The sequence below is a fragment of the Paralichthys olivaceus genome, chromosome 15, assembly GCF_024713975.1.
Source record: "Paralichthys olivaceus isolate ysfri-2021 chromosome 15, ASM2471397v2, whole genome shotgun sequence".
Taxonomy (NCBI): domain Eukaryota; kingdom Metazoa; phylum Chordata; class Actinopteri; order Pleuronectiformes; family Paralichthyidae; genus Paralichthys; species Paralichthys olivaceus.
The window spans coordinates 3,784,176-3,801,823 of NC_091107.1; the positions used below are offsets into that span (position 1 = coordinate 3,784,176).

The 17,648-nt window shown below is 42.1% G+C and overlaps 1 protein-coding gene across 4 annotated transcripts; it reads left to right on the forward strand.

The window, feature by feature from the left end:
* Positions 1-403: 403 nt before the first annotated feature.
* On the forward strand, positions 404-17,167 carry usp28 (ubiquitin specific peptidase 28). 4 transcript variants are annotated; one of them, XM_020097303.2, is made up of 26 exons: positions 404-563; positions 2,871-2,948; positions 3,253-3,373; positions 3,556-3,643; positions 3,849-4,011; positions 5,712-5,798; positions 5,893-6,030; positions 6,532-6,602; positions 6,691-6,767; positions 6,847-6,995; positions 7,116-7,243; positions 7,471-7,566; positions 7,648-7,827; positions 7,955-8,163; positions 8,937-9,007; positions 9,150-9,378; positions 9,490-9,858; positions 10,037-10,173; positions 11,057-11,350; positions 11,564-11,659; positions 12,296-12,474; positions 13,095-13,173; positions 13,488-13,567; positions 13,979-14,102; positions 14,266-14,464; positions 15,348-17,167. In XM_020097303.2, the coding sequence occupies exons 1-26, from the start codon at positions 519-521 to the stop codon at positions 15,521-15,523; spliced, it is 3,663 nt and encodes a 1,220-aa protein (XP_019952862.2). In that variant the 5' UTR covers positions 404-518; the 3' UTR covers positions 15,524-17,167. The 4 variants fall into 4 exon arrangements, with proteins under 4 accessions (XP_019952862.2, XP_019952864.2, XP_019952865.2 ...); XM_020097305.2 differs by having other exon boundaries at positions 10,040-10,173; XM_020097306.2 differs by having other exon boundaries at positions 9,493-9,858.
* The last annotated feature ends 481 nt before the right edge of the window (positions 17,168-17,648 follow it).

Consider the following 17,648-nt stretch of genomic DNA (forward strand, 5'->3'; position numbering starts at 1 on the left):
CAAACCTAAAGTCCAGTTGGTAACATCACGAGAGTTGTTGAAACAGATGCTGAAAAGTTTTTAAATGATGTTGGAGCAACAGATATCATAAAAAACACTATGTTCATGTTTGATAACACATGGAACAGGAGGATCTATTTTTAATTTCAGGAAATACATCTACAGTTTAGTTTGAGTCTGAACGTTTCTTGATTGTTGATGAACGTGGTTTATATTTTAATCGTGTTAATTTACAGTGTTGAATGAGGAGGAAGTGTAAACTTGACGTCACTTGACTGTAAAGTTTACTTCAATGTTACAAAATGTAACAAATGCTCCGTCGCGGGGGCGCGCACGCCTTGATGTCAGCCGCTCGATCGTCCTGGTGCACGCGCGTTTGTCTCTTGACAGGTGGGCGCGCGCAGCCGGTTGATCGCTCGCTCGCTCGCTCGCGCCGCGGACGGATGGAGCTGGTGTGACTCCGGATCTCTTCCGACACTTTGGGACAAAACCGGAGGAAACCCGGGTTTTTATCTGCGATGAGAACCGAACAGAGTGAACGTGGGGAGAACTCGACCAACTCGGTGAGCGCAGAGCATGACGGGAAAGTAACAATAAGTAACAATGAGTGTTTGCGTGAAGAACTAACGTGAACTCCAACACTAACCCCCGACAGAATCCAAGACCTGCCTTAAAAAACACTGCATTCATACTTTGACTTTAATTTAGCTGTATTTACACAGGTTAAAAATACATTTAACGTTATTATATCGTTTACACAGGACACACTTTAAAATTCGGCTCACATAAAGTTCACCAAACTGCTTTTATTTTAATAAAATTCATATATACTTCTCCCATGTAGCTGATGATCAAACAGTGATTTCTGTCTAAAGACCAGTCTTGTTTAGCCTCTTATCTTAATACACACTTGCTCTAAATCATTTGTCCATTAAGAAGTAGCTAACTTTAGAATCCAAAGATGTTTTCAGATATAGTCACACACAACCTAAACCAATCAGAACCATATTCCACTGTATATTCTAGATAAAGTGGATTATTGTACTAAGTTTTAATCACATGTGACTATATCAAATACATGATGTTTTCAGATACACTCACATTTGGCTAAAACTTATGACAACCATATTCCATTATATAGGCTATCTATGTCTTTAGAATATATAATGAAATATGACTCTGATATCTCAAAACTATGCTGTACAATATTCCATGTGTCTATTTTAGTGTTATTCGAGGCTGTAACATTTAGATGAATCAGTGTTTGGCTCCATCACACCAGACTTTATCAATAGGCCTTTTCTAATTTCCAGCCCCACGGACAGCACATGAAGCCAAGTCTCCACTGGTGCTAAAGGGTACGGGGTTCCAACACTTACTCACACTGTAGAAATTAGGAGGTGTCAAAAAAATCATGTGTTTGCATCAGTTTTCTGTTTGGTATTGACATAGGAAGTGTGTGTCTGTCTGTGTGTGTGTGTGTGTGTGTGTGTGACTCAGAGAGAGAGAGAGAGAGAGAAAGAGAGACACCCACTGCCTTTGTCACTCAGCTCTGATGGCATGGTGAGTGGAATGATAAACAGAAGCCTGTGCTATCCATGTCAGAAGCTTTAAATAGAGGCTAACCAAGAGGGTCTCAGATAGCCCCCGGACTCCATATAAGTATAGTCGGCGTGCTTTTGCCTGTGTGTGCGTGTGCGTGTGTGTGTGTTTGTGTGTGTGTGTGTCAGAAAGAGACCCTGACATGTCCACCTGCTGTCAGGGTAGGGGGCTTTATATAGCACCTCTCGCTCAGCAGACTCATGTTATTTCTTTCTTGTGTCTGTGGGGTCAAAACATATGACGGCCTGTGAGAGTTTGTATTTGATGACGGCTGATCGTAAAGTATTAATACATTTCTGTTGGGTTTCCTTGTTTGGTTTCAAAGGAAACACCGACAGTTTGGTCGATTAAACGTTTGTTCAAATCTTCCAAAAACTGCATCAAGGGAATAGTTTTTGGGGAAGTTTGCTGATTTGTATTTTTGAGTTAAATGAAACGATTGAAGCCTTTCGTCAGTGCTGTAAATATGAAGCGACCACCAGCGAACCTAGCTTGGCACAAACACTGGAACGGAGACGGCACAGATCCTGGCTCGTTCCATCGGCAACAGGATCCACCTCTAAAGCTCACCAACACCTTATACATCATGTTTATTTAATCTGTGCAAGAACACAACAGATTTCTTCAGGGATCACGAACCTGGACGTTTTGGAGATTCTGCTTGTTGCCTGGCGATTAGTCCTCATATGTGCTTGTGTACAGGAATGAGACTGGTATCGGTGAAAGGCAAATAAATCTCCCAAAATGCCAAACTATTCCTTTAATGCTGTAATTTTAAGCCGCTGAATTTTCCACAGTTAGACTGACACAGTTTGGCATGTGGGCGTTTGTCCTTCAGCTCCACATACACACACCATGATGTGGGTCAGGAGCTACGACTGAGGCCTATACTTTTATCTTCAGGTCTCACGTTGTGTTCACATGAGTCACAGTGGACTGGAAGTTGGGGAGTTATGGGAAAAATGTGGAATATCTGCATGTTATCCCAAAGGTGGGTTACATACATCATAGTCAATTAGATTTACGAACTAAACCTTTTGCTATTTGCAAGAAACATATTTTATTTGTGTTTGAATCGTAAATTTGAAATAATAAATACTAGATTTGAACAACACTGTTGCCTAGTTCTGTTTATATGATAAGCACACATGAGAGTCCAAAGCCGGTCCGTCAATCACCCAAACTGTGCTTGTGCCATTAAACAAATTATAGAGACGCATGAATGATCTCACGCTTGTTGTTGCCTTGTGTCTGATCTTATTCCTCAGCAGAGCGAAATGCTGATCAGCCAGCTGAAGGAGATCACTGGCATCCAGGACCCACAGATTCTCTACAGAGCCTTGAACGTAAGATCATCAAGTGTCAAAAGATGTTTATTGACAATTCACCCTGCGGAGAAAAAGCAATGTCTGTTCAAATTATCATGACAATCCATCGCTGGAGCCACACGGGGAGCTGCTCTTTAATGAATCCGATAATTAAATGATTAATGTTAGAAGAGCTCTCAGCGATTGTTTTCAAAGCAGCTCCACAGTGTTGATCGTATGTAGTAATGCAATACTTAATTAGTATTTTATTGCTAATTCCTCTGCAGACACTAATAATATCCTAAATGTCTCCTTTATTCTGTCCATGTCTCATTTCTTAAAGGCCAGTCAGGGGGATGTTGGACATGCTGTGGGACTGTTGACAGCACAACCTGCAGAGGTTCAGGATCCAGGGGAGCCACAGGAGTCAGAGGCCCCTGGAGAGGCCTGGGAGGGCCAGAAAGGTTAAGCAGGGGCCACAATAGACCGGCACAAAACTCTGACTGAATTCAATTTAATTAATATACAATTACATGCAAGACTAACTGGAACAAGACAAACTTCAACCACCCTTTCAGATGAGAGAGAGTTGGAAAAAAATTGTCCGACACTAGATTGTTGCACGTTGTTGTGTATTTTTCTTTAGGAATTGGTAAAGATGAACTACAGGCGGCCATAGAGCTCAGCCTGCAGGATTCCCACAATGCCCAGGAGGAGGAGAGAGAATTTCACAGGTTATTTTTCTACAACGCTTATTTTTCACCATTGACTCTGGTTTTATCAAGTTCAAACGAGTTAATGCAGGAGACAGTGGCTAAAACATCTAATTGAAAGTGAATATATAGGCTTATTTGTACAATCTGAATACATCTGCCTGTGTCTTTTAAAGTTGTTGGATCTGTGTTTTTTAAAATGGGAACCTTCATGATGTTCTGTCAGGGCTCTGGAGGCCAGTGCAGAGGAGAACGCAGCGAGAATGAAGAGGAAGCGATGTGAAGCTCAGGGCGACATGTGCAGCCCCGCAGACTGGATCCGTCAGGACGACTGGCCCGTGGGCATTCGCAACGTAGGAAACACCTGCTGGTTCAGTGCCGTCATACAGGTACTAACAAAAAAAATGAAATTCATAATGCACCTGCACAATGCACACAAATATTCTGTGGGGTGCACCACGCTCCTTCTGAGTTTCCACCTGCTCGGACAGAGTTAAATAGCTCCCTCATTCTGCTCTTCGAACATTTATAGACTTGTTTCCCTTCCAAGGTTTCTATCTTTAGTCTGTCAGAGGTGTCAAACCTTGTATTCAGGTAGCAACAGACCTTTGGTCTTTTAAAACCTGATGCTGATACAGATATTCGGGAATCAAACATTTCTGATACAGATTTAATTGTCAATATATATAAATATTTACATTAAATAAAAAATTAGTAGTGATTCCCAAGCTACCGTTATCAAACCCTTTAGACGAAGAAAAGTTATTGAGGCTTGATATTTTAAAATGTAACCATAATCTTGTTATTCTAATTACAGATTATAGATAAAAAGAAAGTACAAATACAACGAAATATATGGAACTTCAATTGAGAATATAAATACATACACAGATGAATTTCAAATCGGTGCACATCAGCAAACACGAATGCTGATGTGATATATGTGTGAGGGCCGATGTTGTGATGCTTTCACAGTGACAGCACTGAATCCTGATTGAATCTTACCTTTCTCATCAGCTCATAACATGCTAATAAAATTGGACATCAGAAGTCAAACGAGTGCGTGGACGTCTTCCTGTTAAACGAGAACATACAGTATTTTTTTCTGAGCTGCTAATTCTATTAAAAGTCCGTTCCAGACTGAAGTCAGTCAGACCTATCAGGTGGCTCGGGCAGAAACAGGAGCCTCATCGAGCGGCTCTGGCCGCGGATGATTAAATAGTGAGGGACGGGATGATGGAGCGAGCGGCGGACTTGGAAATGGACGACGAGAAGACAGCGGTTATTCGTCTCTGTTGATCTCAAACGTGCTTCTACTTCGATTTAGACGTCAAACCCTCTCAGGACAGAGGTTATTGTCTGGAAATGAGAAAAATTAGACATTGTTGTTTGAATGCAAATTTAAATCACATCTTTGTTTTCTTTGTTTTCAAATCAAACACAGCCCAGCTCTTGACAAAGCCGTCTCCCTTCACAAAGTAATTATACTATCAGATTTAGACTGAGTGACCACATGATTCAATTGTCAGTTCATTATCCCTCTATTATCCTTTGTGGTATAAATTACAGTAAAACTGAGATAAGCAGTAATTGAATTTCCCACACAAACGGAAAAATATATCATAAGTGCTCAGAGGCTCCACTCACCAGCCCACGAGACAAAGTGACAGGTATTGATGTCTACAGTTTATCATGGAAAACACATGTTTTTATTTCATGGTGTGCTGAGCTATTATTAATAAAACTAAATACTTTATTTAGTTTTATATCTGGAAATTGGAAGAATAAAACCGTGATTCTGAAAAGATCGGAGCTGGAGACGCCTGATTTTGAAGCTTGAAATACAGGAATTATTTCTTAATGGAGTTTTTCCAAAAGTTCCAGGAATAAAATTATGTCATACTGTGTTTTTACTTTGAATATCTCATAAAGATAATGTACAACTTTACTGCCATGACTTCGATAAAGTGATGAGCTCCTGAGTGCTGAAGTCAGAGGTGTAAAATCTTTTTTACCTCTATTTAATGATATATAACACTGAAATTCGTGGATTGACTATAAGCTATGCTCGTACATTTTTTTGTTTTAGTCTCTGTTCCACCTGCCTGTGTTTCGGAGGTTGGTCCTCAACTACCATCTGTCTGAGCGACTCCTGGAGAAGTGCAAGAGCCACTCAGTGAGTAAACTACTGTCATCAGAACATGCAAGAATTTCTTCAAACTACCGCAGCTGGCGCAGGATGAAGTTTGACTCTGAGTCTGTGTTTCCAGGACAAGAGGAACATCGCGTTCATGCAGGAGCTGCGTTGTCTGTTTGCCCTCATGCTCGGCTCCACCCGCAGGTTCGTGGATCCCTCTGCTGCTGTGGAGTTACTGCGAGATGCCTTCAGGAGCAGTGAGGCCCAACAGGTACAACACACACATGCTGTATTTGTCATTTACCAAACATCAAGCAGGAGTCAGGGTGCATGTCGGGCAGCACCTTGTTATCACCTCCGATATGTCAGCACTTGAGTGCTAGATAGTCGTGATAGTTAATCACATCCCCACTTCTTTCCCTCCCTAATTGTTTTCCTTCCCTCACATATTCTTAAACAAGCAGTACAGTTTATATGTGTTTTGGAAGATATGCACAGTCTTAACTTCCTTTCTTGAACCACCACTGAGACTTAGGGTTTAAGACACTGACTACGTTTACATGAACACCAATGTTCGGACATTTTAATACTCTGAATCAGACTCATCAGCATTTTCTGATTACCTAGTATTTTGATTTTAGTTGCATTATGTGGATTTGTATACGTCTTAATCTCACTTTTGCAGCATTTTGCAGAATCCACCTGTGCATAATTTGACTTTTATTCCATCCGGCATAAGGAGAGTTTTTCCTTTCTTATGTCTTTATTCTAGGACGTAAGCGAGTTTTCCCACAAACTGCTTGACTGGCTTGAGGACGCATTTCAGCTGGCTGCCAGTGGAAAGTGAGTTCCATGTTGATGACACCCTCATACATGTTTGATGACTATTCTTCACTGGATGCATAAACATAATGTCATGTTTTACTTTTAGTAACGCAGAGGACAAACAAAAGAACCCCATGGTCCAGCTTTTCTACGGCACCTTTGTAACTGAAAGAAAACATGAAGGTATGTTTTTGGAGTTTTTGTCGTAATCAATCTGAGTTTTCTTCTTTTCTGCCTCTCACGGTTTTGTGATTCTGTTTAGGAAAGACGCTATGCAACACCGAGCAGTTCGGTCAGTACCCCCTTCAGGTCAACGGCTTCAACAACCTGGACGAGTGTCTAGAAGGAGCTATGGTCGAGAGGGAGATCGAATCACTGCATTCAGATCACAGCGTTACACCCGGTCGTGAGGTGAACGTCTTTATCGGCCGATAGCAGCAGGATTTCTACCTACTTCTACACCTTCTCATCCGGTGTTTGTGAAAATTTGTTTCTGTGCTAAGACGATTTTGTATTTTCTCTTGGTTTCAGAGATGGTTCAAAAAGTTACCACCTGTCTTGACGTTTGAATTGTCCAGATTTGAGTTCAACACTCAGCTCGGTCGCCCAGAAAAGATACACAAGAAACTGGAGTTCCCACAAATCATTTACATGGACAGGTGAGCGATAATATAACATAGAGAGTAAATGTAGAAAAAAAAAAAAATTACCTCGTTAGTGAAAGTCAAAAGTAGGGGAGTAGGTCTGCATCAATTGTCCCCAGGATAGTTATGTTATTTAAAAGCTCAGCGTATTATCAATGCAGAACGGAGGATAAGAAGAAAGCTGCCATATAAATCTTTTAACAAATCTTACATCTTAAATTTTTTGAACTTTTCGTTTATAGATATCTTCACAGAAACATAGACCAGACCCATGAGAGGAGAGGGGAAGTGAAAAAACTCAAGGAGCAACTTGCAATCCTTCAACAGAAGTTTGAGTGGTATGTTAATCGTTAAAGCCGAGATCTGACATCAGTTTGTTCTTGATTTAATGAATTGTCTCTAATCGTCTTCATTCACAGCTACAAAAACTACGGCTCAGGACCCACCAAGTATCCTCTGGCAGACATGCTGCAGTTTGTGTTGGAGTTCGCTACAACGAAGCCCACGAGTGTTTCCCCGGCCGAAGACCTGAGACTAGCTGCATCTTCACCGACTCCGTCAAGTCACCCGCTCAGCGAAACCACATCCACAGAAAACAGGTGTGAACCAGAAAACTACTGTGGATATGGAAATGGATCACGACACGATAAAAATCACGTGTTGTACATGGTTGCTTCTATATAAAACTTTAAAAAGTATACACCCATGTTTCTCTTTCGCCCTCAGTGAACCAGAAGACACAGATTCATCCGAGGGCCTGGCGTCCAGCGTGTCGAGTTGCCAGCGGACCCCCATATACAAGCCCTTCACCCAGTGCAGACACCCCGTGGACTGTCCACCGCACCCTGCCCCACACAGCATCACCGACGAGGAGCTCCACTCTGTTAAAAACTGCCTACAGCGCTGGAGGACGGAAGTAGAGAATGATATAAATGGTATTCCGATGCAAATACACACCAACACAATGACCACAGTTCTCATTCAGTTTACTTTTTAATTGACCGAAACAGTGTTGATCAGATGGTTAATAAAAAGATATATTTTATTCTGACGCGTGTAGATGCAGCAACAGATGGAGCTGAATGTGATCAATCGCAGATAAAATAGCAGCGAGTTCAAGATTTGCCCAAGGCGCCTCCTTCACTGCGCTTTGTTCCACCAGAATACCTGCCCTAAAAATACCTGGTGTACGAATATATAAATAACATGTTCAGGGAAGAACCTCTAAGCCACTTGTCTGATGCACCTTCACTGAAGGAGACTTTAATGTCTCCATGTGTCTCATGGCCGTCCCAGGCAAGAGATAGCGATGAGATGAGTCGTATTCCTGTGACTTGAGTAGGAGAAATTCACGCCACTTTCCCAAACAATTTGATACGAGACAATGAGAGGAGTAATATGAGACAAGGTGCGATGCCACACGAGTAATGTAAGATAAGATAAAGTACGAATCGTCTATGTGTACGGTACGATGAGGTGTGAATTAATGCACTATGATATACAATATGTTATGAATGTATAAAATAAGGTAAAGAAAGATATGAGACAATAATACTTTATTAGCTCCACATGGGGAATATTTCCATTTTGCTTTCCTGTAAAATGGCGAAAAATGGGTTCAGGAATAAGATAATGAATTTCTACTGAGCTGTAGGTGGAATATATTAATTCTCGTTTTTTGTTTGGTGTGTGTGTGTGTGTGTGTCAGAGCTAAAGGCCAGCATTGACAGGCTCAGTCAGAAGCTGGAGGGCATGTACTCCGACAACTGTCTCTGTCAGGTAAGACTTACTCTCGCCTCATTCACTCTCACAAACAGCAGCTCGGTCACATTCTCTCCACGTGCAGCTGTAGAACGTGAACTGAGAGATGAAACTGTGATATCACACTGCAGAGCTTCAGTGTGTCCGTACTGTCATCTAGGCGCCCTACAGACTCCACGCAGTGCTCGTCCATGAGGGCCAGGCGTCAGCGGGTCATTACTGGGCCTACATCTACGACCACGCCAACCAGCGCTGGATGAAGTACAACGACATCTGCATCACAGAGTCGTCGTGGGAGGAGCTGGAGCGGGACTCGTTCGGGGGCATGACCAACGCCAGCGCCTACTGCCTGATGTACATCGATGACAGTCTACCGCACCTTATTACAGGTAAACCGCCATGTTCGCTTCAGTCACCATTACTGTACACAGCAGTGGGAACTAGTGTGTGACTCGGCCCTTAGTTTTTGAGAAAGTTAACCCTACCTCACATCTACCTAGAAGACACAGATGACGAGACAGGCCAGATGCTGCACGGCATGGACTCCCTGCCGCCCGTCCTCAGGCGCTACGTCCACGAAGACAACCGCTGGTTCCAGCAGGAGCTCAGCGAATGGGAGGAGCAGTTCTGCCAGACGGCCGCCCCGCAGGGAGAGACCACCGCTTCGCCCGAGATCCCAAATCCTGGTCCAGACAACGTCCAGCCAACTGCTGTTGAGCCAGCACCTCAGTCAGGACCCTCCACCGAGGAGGAGGAGGACCAGGGAGCCGCTGAGGAGCCGGATCCAGAGGCAGAGAAGGATCCAGAGGCAGAGAAGGATCCAGAGGCAGAGAGGGAACCAGAGGCTGAACCCAGAGAGGAGCCTGAAGGTCTGTAGTGGTGACGAGAGGAATGAGATGTTTTATTTTCTTACCGTGTGGCAAAACATGCTGAAATGACTTTAACAAGATGAGGAAGCCATCTCAACATCCTGGGAGTGAAAGGAGCTCTGCAGTATGAACATGTGTGTTTATTCAAAGCCTCTCTCGTCTCTTTCTTTGACCCCAGAAGAATCAGAGTCAACACCTCCACCACCACCACAGAGCCCTGGCCTCCAGCCCGACGACAGCAGCAACGCAGCCGTCACCGACGCCTCGGGCCCCAGCCAGAGCTCCACTTCAGCTGAGAAGGAGCCGGAGAGTCAGGTGGTCACCTCTGCGACCCCTCGCCCATCTGTTTGCCCCTCTGTTGGATATGAGTCAGAAATTATAGGCCACAAATATAAAGTGTGTATATCTGGCTCAAGAGTCCTGTTTCACCGCTTAGCATAGCGATGGAAATCTGGACTTAATGTCAGGCCGAGTGCAGAACAACGCACGGGAGGTCAGGAATAATTACAGACATCAACTGACTTGTTGTTTTACACTCAGTAACTTGTTCAGATACATAAACAACAGTAAATTCTCAAACTCAACCCTGGGAAATAGTTGGAAATGTCATAAGACACCTCTCTCAATGATAAAAAAAAAAAAAAAAAGGTTCTGTGATCTGGATCCGCACCAATATCTACTCAATTCGTCCCTGACCCATACAAACCTCATCCTTCTACCAAGTTCAGTTGTTTTTGTGTAATCCTGCTGGCAAACAAACAAACTAAATTACCTTTAAATTGAAATCACCACCTGCGACAAAATGTCCACAGAACTGATTGTAATCTTCCTAAATGTAATGTATGTTCAGTTGTTCCGTCAGATGGCTTTAAAGTAATTTAATTAAGGTAGTGACTGTAAAGCACTTACGTCCCGTTGACACATTGATTTATAACACGTAAGTGAATTTTCCTCCTTAAGTGTATTTCCAGCTGTAAAAAGCTGCGGTGTTTCAGTGTATTCACTTTATTTGACCTGACGTTTTTCAGATATATTCATTGTGTAAGTACATAATTGCGGAGAGAAGCTGTGCCACTCTGCCTAAGTCCTGTAATAAGTGTCCACAGGTTCCCTTAACGCGGAACACGACATAATTCAATTGAATATGAGTTAAATATTATAAATATAGTTCATTAATTTTTAAATCTTCGTCTGACAGACTCCTGACCCTGAAGCAGAGCTGAGGAACCAGCCATCACCTGACCTCCAGGTGGATGAAGACGACACAGAGGTGGCAGAACTCAGCTCTAGAACTGAAGGTGAGACAGAGGCCTCCAGAGAAGCTCCTGAGCAGGAAGCAGAGCAGAAGGAGGAGGAGGAGGAGGAGGAGCAGGAGCAGCAGGACGTCCCACCGGCGAGGCAGCGACAGACCGAGGACGAGGTGTCAGAGGTGGAGATCCCCAACGTGGGCAGGATCATGGTGAGGGCCGATGCTGATGGATACAATGAAGAGGTAAGAGCAGGAAGATGGATTCACATAAATGTAATCAGATAATCAAATAAACAAATCGTAATTAATAAGGTTTCTCAGTTCTCTGGAGCTCAACAAGCTGTAACTCGAACATAAGTAACACAATGTACATAGTTGGTTTGTTAGTCTTCTGTTTGCCGCCCAGTTTCTCTCTCATTTCATTTCTCTTCTCCGTTTGTTTTGTCATTTTCCCAGATGATGCTGACTCCAGCTATGCAAGGCGTCATTATGGCCATAGCCAAGGCCCGACACATTTTCGACAAGGAAGGCCCCGAGGCTGGCCTCATCAAGGTTTGATCGATTTCACAAAATCACCTCGTGATTTTACTTTAATTTACTCTTGAAGTAAACCACCCTGCAGTTTTAAATATGTATGTGCCTCTAAAATATACTTAGAAAATTACAAAAGGCTGCAATTTAATCCCTTTCTTTCATTCTCAGCTGCGGATTTCCTCCCTAATATCCTCAGCAAACACTGTATTTACAGTTATCAACATTAATTAGTAGCCTCTGAAAGATTTCCTTCAATAAACACTCAAGGATTTTTATAAACCTCAGTGTTACGAATATAAGAAGGTTAATTACATTATTTTGACCTTGTCTCTTGACTCACAAACCTGAATAATCTCATAATAACACAGAAAATACACACTGAAAATATTAAATATCTATTTGCTCCCTTTACATGAGGAGATCAATGAGTTGATCCTTAAAGCTCACAGGCACAATTTACTTGTTTGTGTGATGAATAATGATAAATATCTGTCTTAACCCAGCAAGCATCACTCCATCAACAAACGAGTATTCAGTCCCCGTATGAGGTCTATTGGTTACCATGAGACTAAATCGAATGTGTTTTCATGCTGTTACATGTTTTCTAATTTTGCGGAAATTGAAATATCGCAAATTTCCCACTGGCACCTGCAGGCCTTCCACGAGGAGTACTGCCGCTTGTATGAGCTCTCCCAGGAGGACACGACGCCCCAAGAGGATCCTCGTCTGCAGCACGCTCTGGTCTACTTCTTCCAGAACAACGCACCCAAACGCATCATCGAGAGGACGCTGCTGGAGCAGTTTACTGACCGCAACCTGAGCTTCGATGAGAGGTGCGCGTACACAAAGTCAAGATGAGTCTCTCTTGTTTTGGAAAAGGACGTTTTTAAAAAGTATCACAAAGTGAGAGAACAGATAAAAGAACAGATAATAAACTGACTCCATGAAAGAAAATTGATCACAGACCCTAAGATCAAGGACAAACCTCTAATATATTAAAATAAGTTGTGAGACTACAAGTGTCGGGTGATTAAGATATGATACGATAAGAGATATAAGAAGATAAGATATAAGAAAATAGAGGAGAAGAAGAGAAGAGTCCCAAAAATGTTTCAGAGTTACAGCAACAAAAATAAGTAAATGTACAATATATAGGATATATATAAATTGTATTAACAAATATACATAATGTAAAAATGATTGCACATGGAAAGGTATTGCACAGATAAAAATATTTAAATTGCACAGACATTGTTCAATATGTTCACACAGCAGATGTGAGTGACTAGAGTGAAATGGTTTTACTCACAGCAGCAGCTCCTCGCTAAAAAAATTAAAGTAGAAATACAGTTCAGGCCAGACACGAGCTTATTCTACCACCTAGTGTCCAGAGCAGAGATGTGCAGCTGGAGTTTTAAAATCTCTGATCTCTTCATATGTGCTTCGTGTGCAGGGCCATCAGTATCATGAGGGAAGCCCGAGCCAAGCTGCGCCTCATCAAGCCAGAAGACATGGACATGGATGAATACTTGGTACTGTCTATCACCTGAAAGAAACAAGTGTGCACATTAATAACACAGGAAATTAACTCATCGATGGTTTCTTTTCTTCAGTAACAGCAAACTATAGCTAATTAGCTTTAGAAACGAACTAATGGGTTTGGGGGTTTAGGGTTAAATGTCCTTTTGTCTCTTTAAAGTGAAAAACAGAAAAAAAAGAAAAACATCAGCAGGAGAAACTGGCGGCAGAAACAAAAAAAAAAAAAAAGAAGCTGCGGCTCTACAGTGTGATGCAACAACAGAAAACAAACCCAACTGTTGTTTGTTGTGTGTTTGCTCTCTCACAGCAGTGGCACGATGACTACAGGCTGTTCAGGACAGTGTTTGTGTACCTGCTGAGTGGCCTGGAGCACTACCAGCACGGGAAGTAGGTGTCAAATATCCACCGTCGCTCCACCTGACCAGTAACTGTCACATCAATTCTGCAAATTCAACAATTCAACATTCAATCATTCTGTATAAAAATGAAAAAAACAAGAATTTAAAAGTTTGTTTCTGAAGAAGTGAAAATAACTAATACTGTTCTCAGTGTCTTGGGTAATAAAGTTCAGACGGTCAATTAAATGGTTTTAAAATGTTGCTTTTTTATCATATTTAAAATGTACGAATATAAATTATATGTTTTATGACTGAAAAACTACATTTACACGTATTTTTTATGCTAAATTTGTTGCAATTCTGGAATTTAAAACATCTGTATTCTGTTTTTTTTATGATTTACGTATATTTTTGTTGTATGATATGTGTTGACTTATATAAATGTGTGTGTGTGATGCAGGATGCTGGAGGCACTGAACTACCTGGCTCATGCGTACAAGACCAACTCCACTCTGCTGAAGAACGGGGAGAAACGTGGCGTGGACAAGTCGCTTATCGCAGTTTACAGGAGGAAATGCCTCACTGTGAGTGAAGCAGCTCTCGCGTTCGCTGTGTGGAGCGACATTACATTAACGTGAAGCGAGACAAACATATGACGTCGCTATCATGATGAAGATATAAAACAGAACAGAGAAAACGCAGGAGCGACAATAATAAAACACCTTCTCCATCCTCCTCCTCCTCCAGGCGTTGAACGAGAGCGCTTCACGACTGTTCTGCAGCGGCGAGGAGAGCAAGGTGGAGGAGGGCGTCACCATCATGGACGAGGCCGTGATCCCCTGCCTTCAGCTGATGAGCCGGGACTTGGTTTTATCGCAGGAAGATCGGGACGCCATGGAGAGCATCCGCAGCCACTGGTGCTGCTGCCTGGGCCAGGACATGGATGGTACGATCGGCTGAATTAACACATGAACACGTGTGATGACAATCACCACCAAGCTTTTCAAGCACGAGATCACTTTTTTATTCCGAACATAAGCCGAGATCTACAACCCCCCCCCCCGATATCTTGCAGAAAACATCATATTTATTATTTTGGCAAATTCTGTTAAAGGCTCAATGTACGGGTATAAATATACACAAAGAAAGGCTGTGCTACTTTATCTATATTCACAATATTCACTTTAATATCAATTCATATTTGCAGCATCTGGTCAATGCACAATATTTAGCTTCTCAGTTCAACAAAATGTTTCGCAGAGGAGCTGCTGCTCAGCACCATGTTTTTGCATAGGCTTTGCATGGATTATGGCCCTAAATATGACTATTTTCCTGTGTACTCAAAGAAATACCAGTACTGTACAGTATGAAGCAATGCTGCAAATATTTCACAATTCAAAAAAAAAACTTTTTAAACAAATTAATGGATTTGGTCAACAGAAACGCTGGAGTGCTTTTATTTTGAAACACCTACAGAAAGTGTTTGTGACAAATTCAACATTAAAACATTAAAGATCATTTTCTCCGTTTGTTCTGCTCTGAATCAAAGTTTATCTTTGTCACAAACAAATTCACAAGACCTCCTGAACCCGTTTCAAAGTAAAGTCGCTGTTTTCTGTTATTTTCTTTTATTGCAGAAACTATAAATTGCTGTATTGACGAATGTTTGTATTTCTGATTTGCCTCCCGGCCTGTACGTTTCTCGGAGGTTGAACATTCCCCACTCCTGTTTTAAACAAACAAAACTTCAACTTAAGTTAAACAAAAAAAAACAGAAGACAACACTTTGTCTGCTTCTCATTTTAATTGTCGTCTTCCTTTGTTTGCAGACTCACTGCAGGTGAAGCTGGGTGAGTTGCTTCCCCGGGTCCTGGACGGTGCAGCGGAGACAGTCGTGCTCAAAGACCCTCCCAAAGTGCACGTCAACCAGGCACACGACCTGTGCAGCCGCCTGGCCGCTGTCATGGAGTCCATTCACAGCACAACGGTAGTCATAGTTAAGTAAAGTCCCGAGCGAACCCCCCCCCCCCCAACAACCTCCTTTTCAAACGTGCACCCTCACTGCAAGCAACACGGACGGTGGAATATTCTGTACTGAGACTGTGGAGTTGAGACATTTGTGTATTTCACTTTATCTGCTGCTTTGGCATCGCACACAAAAATAGTTTTGATATGTTCACACACCGGGCTGCAAGCACTCACTGGGGATTAGTAGATATGGGAGGGGGAAGGGCTGTCAACACAAAAATGCACGCTCATAGCAACAGCATTAAGTCATGTAAAAAAAAAAAATCTACCCAAAATCCTTTGTGAATGATCGGTTTGCATCTGCAGCATTCAAATGTGCTCCCCCGCCCCCAGCCGGCCCCGTCTGCTAAAAAATACTGTGTAACTTAAATACACACATTCGGTGCCATCTCTTTAAAATCAACGGAGGAGGAGCTATAAACGTTTTCTTGAAGCTGTATAGAAAACTCTAAAGATTTACTCTCTGTAACCATCTCCAACAATTATTCATGAAAACCAATCTGCTGAAGTAAAACAACATTACATCAGCAGAGCAATGACGCGTCAATATCTGACCCTGACTCGCAAAGTACTTGTACTCGGGAAAGTTTGTAAATGGACACGTTATACTGACACTGGCATAGTTGGACGTTTTCCGGAGTTTACCCTTTAATTTGAAGAGAGTGTCTGCGTCCGACACGTTCACAACAACAAGAAAATATCTGAACATTCAGGCGAGGAGTAACATCTGTGTGGAGCAGCAGGGGGCAGGACATGATGTGTTTGTGTTTCTGCACATCGACATCTGCCCTTTTTGCCAAAAGCTCTCAAATCTCGTCATCTTTCAAAGTTGACATCTTAATTTTCGTCTTCTATGTTTACGAATCCTCTTTTTTCATCCTCCCAGTTTTGAGTCTGTCTCGTGTTAGAAGTGCCATCAACACGTCCACTCGCTCGCTGAGTCACATGGACTCACTTTGACATTTTACCAGGGGGCCGGCTGACTCAGACATTTGCCTTCTCACTGGAAAAATTCCGGAAATTGCTCAGACTTCAGTGAAAGTCTGAAAGCAGCTTTAGACTGTGACACAACTCTGCTGGGATTGTTGATTTGCTGATTGTGTTGCTAAGCAGTGTGAATGCACGATGAAGCCTCTTCACGGGGCTTGAGGGAAAAAAAACCCCACTTGATTTGTACTGCACAATGACAGAATTCTGTTTGTTAGCTTTTTTTAAATATATATTTTATATTACTTTGTATTTTTCCAAAACAGACTCTAGAAAATGTCACGAGTTAAAGAAATTCAGAATCGTATTCACAGGATGCATAAAAAACAATTAATGTACGACTTTAAAAAAAGGGGCTGCCTCGGAACACTCAGTGTATCTGTGAACTGTAATGTAAAGCGGCAGCTCTTGTTTGTATGACAGCACCTTGCATATACAGATGTGCCTTCTTTGAATGGTTCCACATGAGTCGACAGGAGATGAAGAGATGTTTTTTTCTGGTTTCGTGACTTGATGAATCCTCCGAGTAAGAATTGTCAGGCCAGCGACCTGGAGCTCCTGTAACAGCTGCTGAATCCACACTGCCTTTTCACTTGATGTCTGTGATGATTCTCAATAAATGTTTTAAATACGCTGTTTACTCCTTTGTTGTTTACTCCATAATGAGGAGTTGTGTTGTGTGCACACAGAGTTAATATCAAACGTGGTAAAGACACGACTGGCCGATGATTTGAAAACAACCCTGCATTTAGAGCTTTTAAGAGTTTGTTAACTTCTCCAGATATTATGATTGAAACACATTCCTCCCGTCAGCTGAGCCTGTTTTCCTTTAGAACATGATTCCCGACAATTCTTTGTCTCTGCGCAAGAGCAACGAGAATTTCATTGTATGATGTTCAGAGGTGAAAATAAAGCTTGATCAGCTGAGGTTTTCCCATCCATGGTACAGGGGCTCCACACGTATAAACTTTTTCTTACAAAAATAAACTTTTAACAATACAACAAATATTTTCAAGTTATAATGTGAAACGTTTGCCTGGCAGGACAGTCAGACATGAAATCTTGTTATACAACATTTCGCGGTAGAGATCCATGTTTGTGTTTCAGGTATGGCA

Excerpts from the sequence above, each read along its gene's own strand:
- usp28 (XM_020097303.2), top strand. The coding sequence starts at position 519 with ATGAGAACCGAACAGAGTGAACGTGGGGAGAACTCGACCAACTCG. Across the intron at positions 9,008-9,149 it reads CCGACAACTGTCTCTGTCAG|GCGCCCTACAGACTCCACGC; the intron begins GTAAGACTTACT and ends ACTGTCATCTAG. Across the intron at positions 9,379-9,489 it reads TCTACCGCACCTTATTACAG|AAGACACAGATGACGAGACA; the intron begins GTAAACCGCCAT and ends ACATCTACCTAG.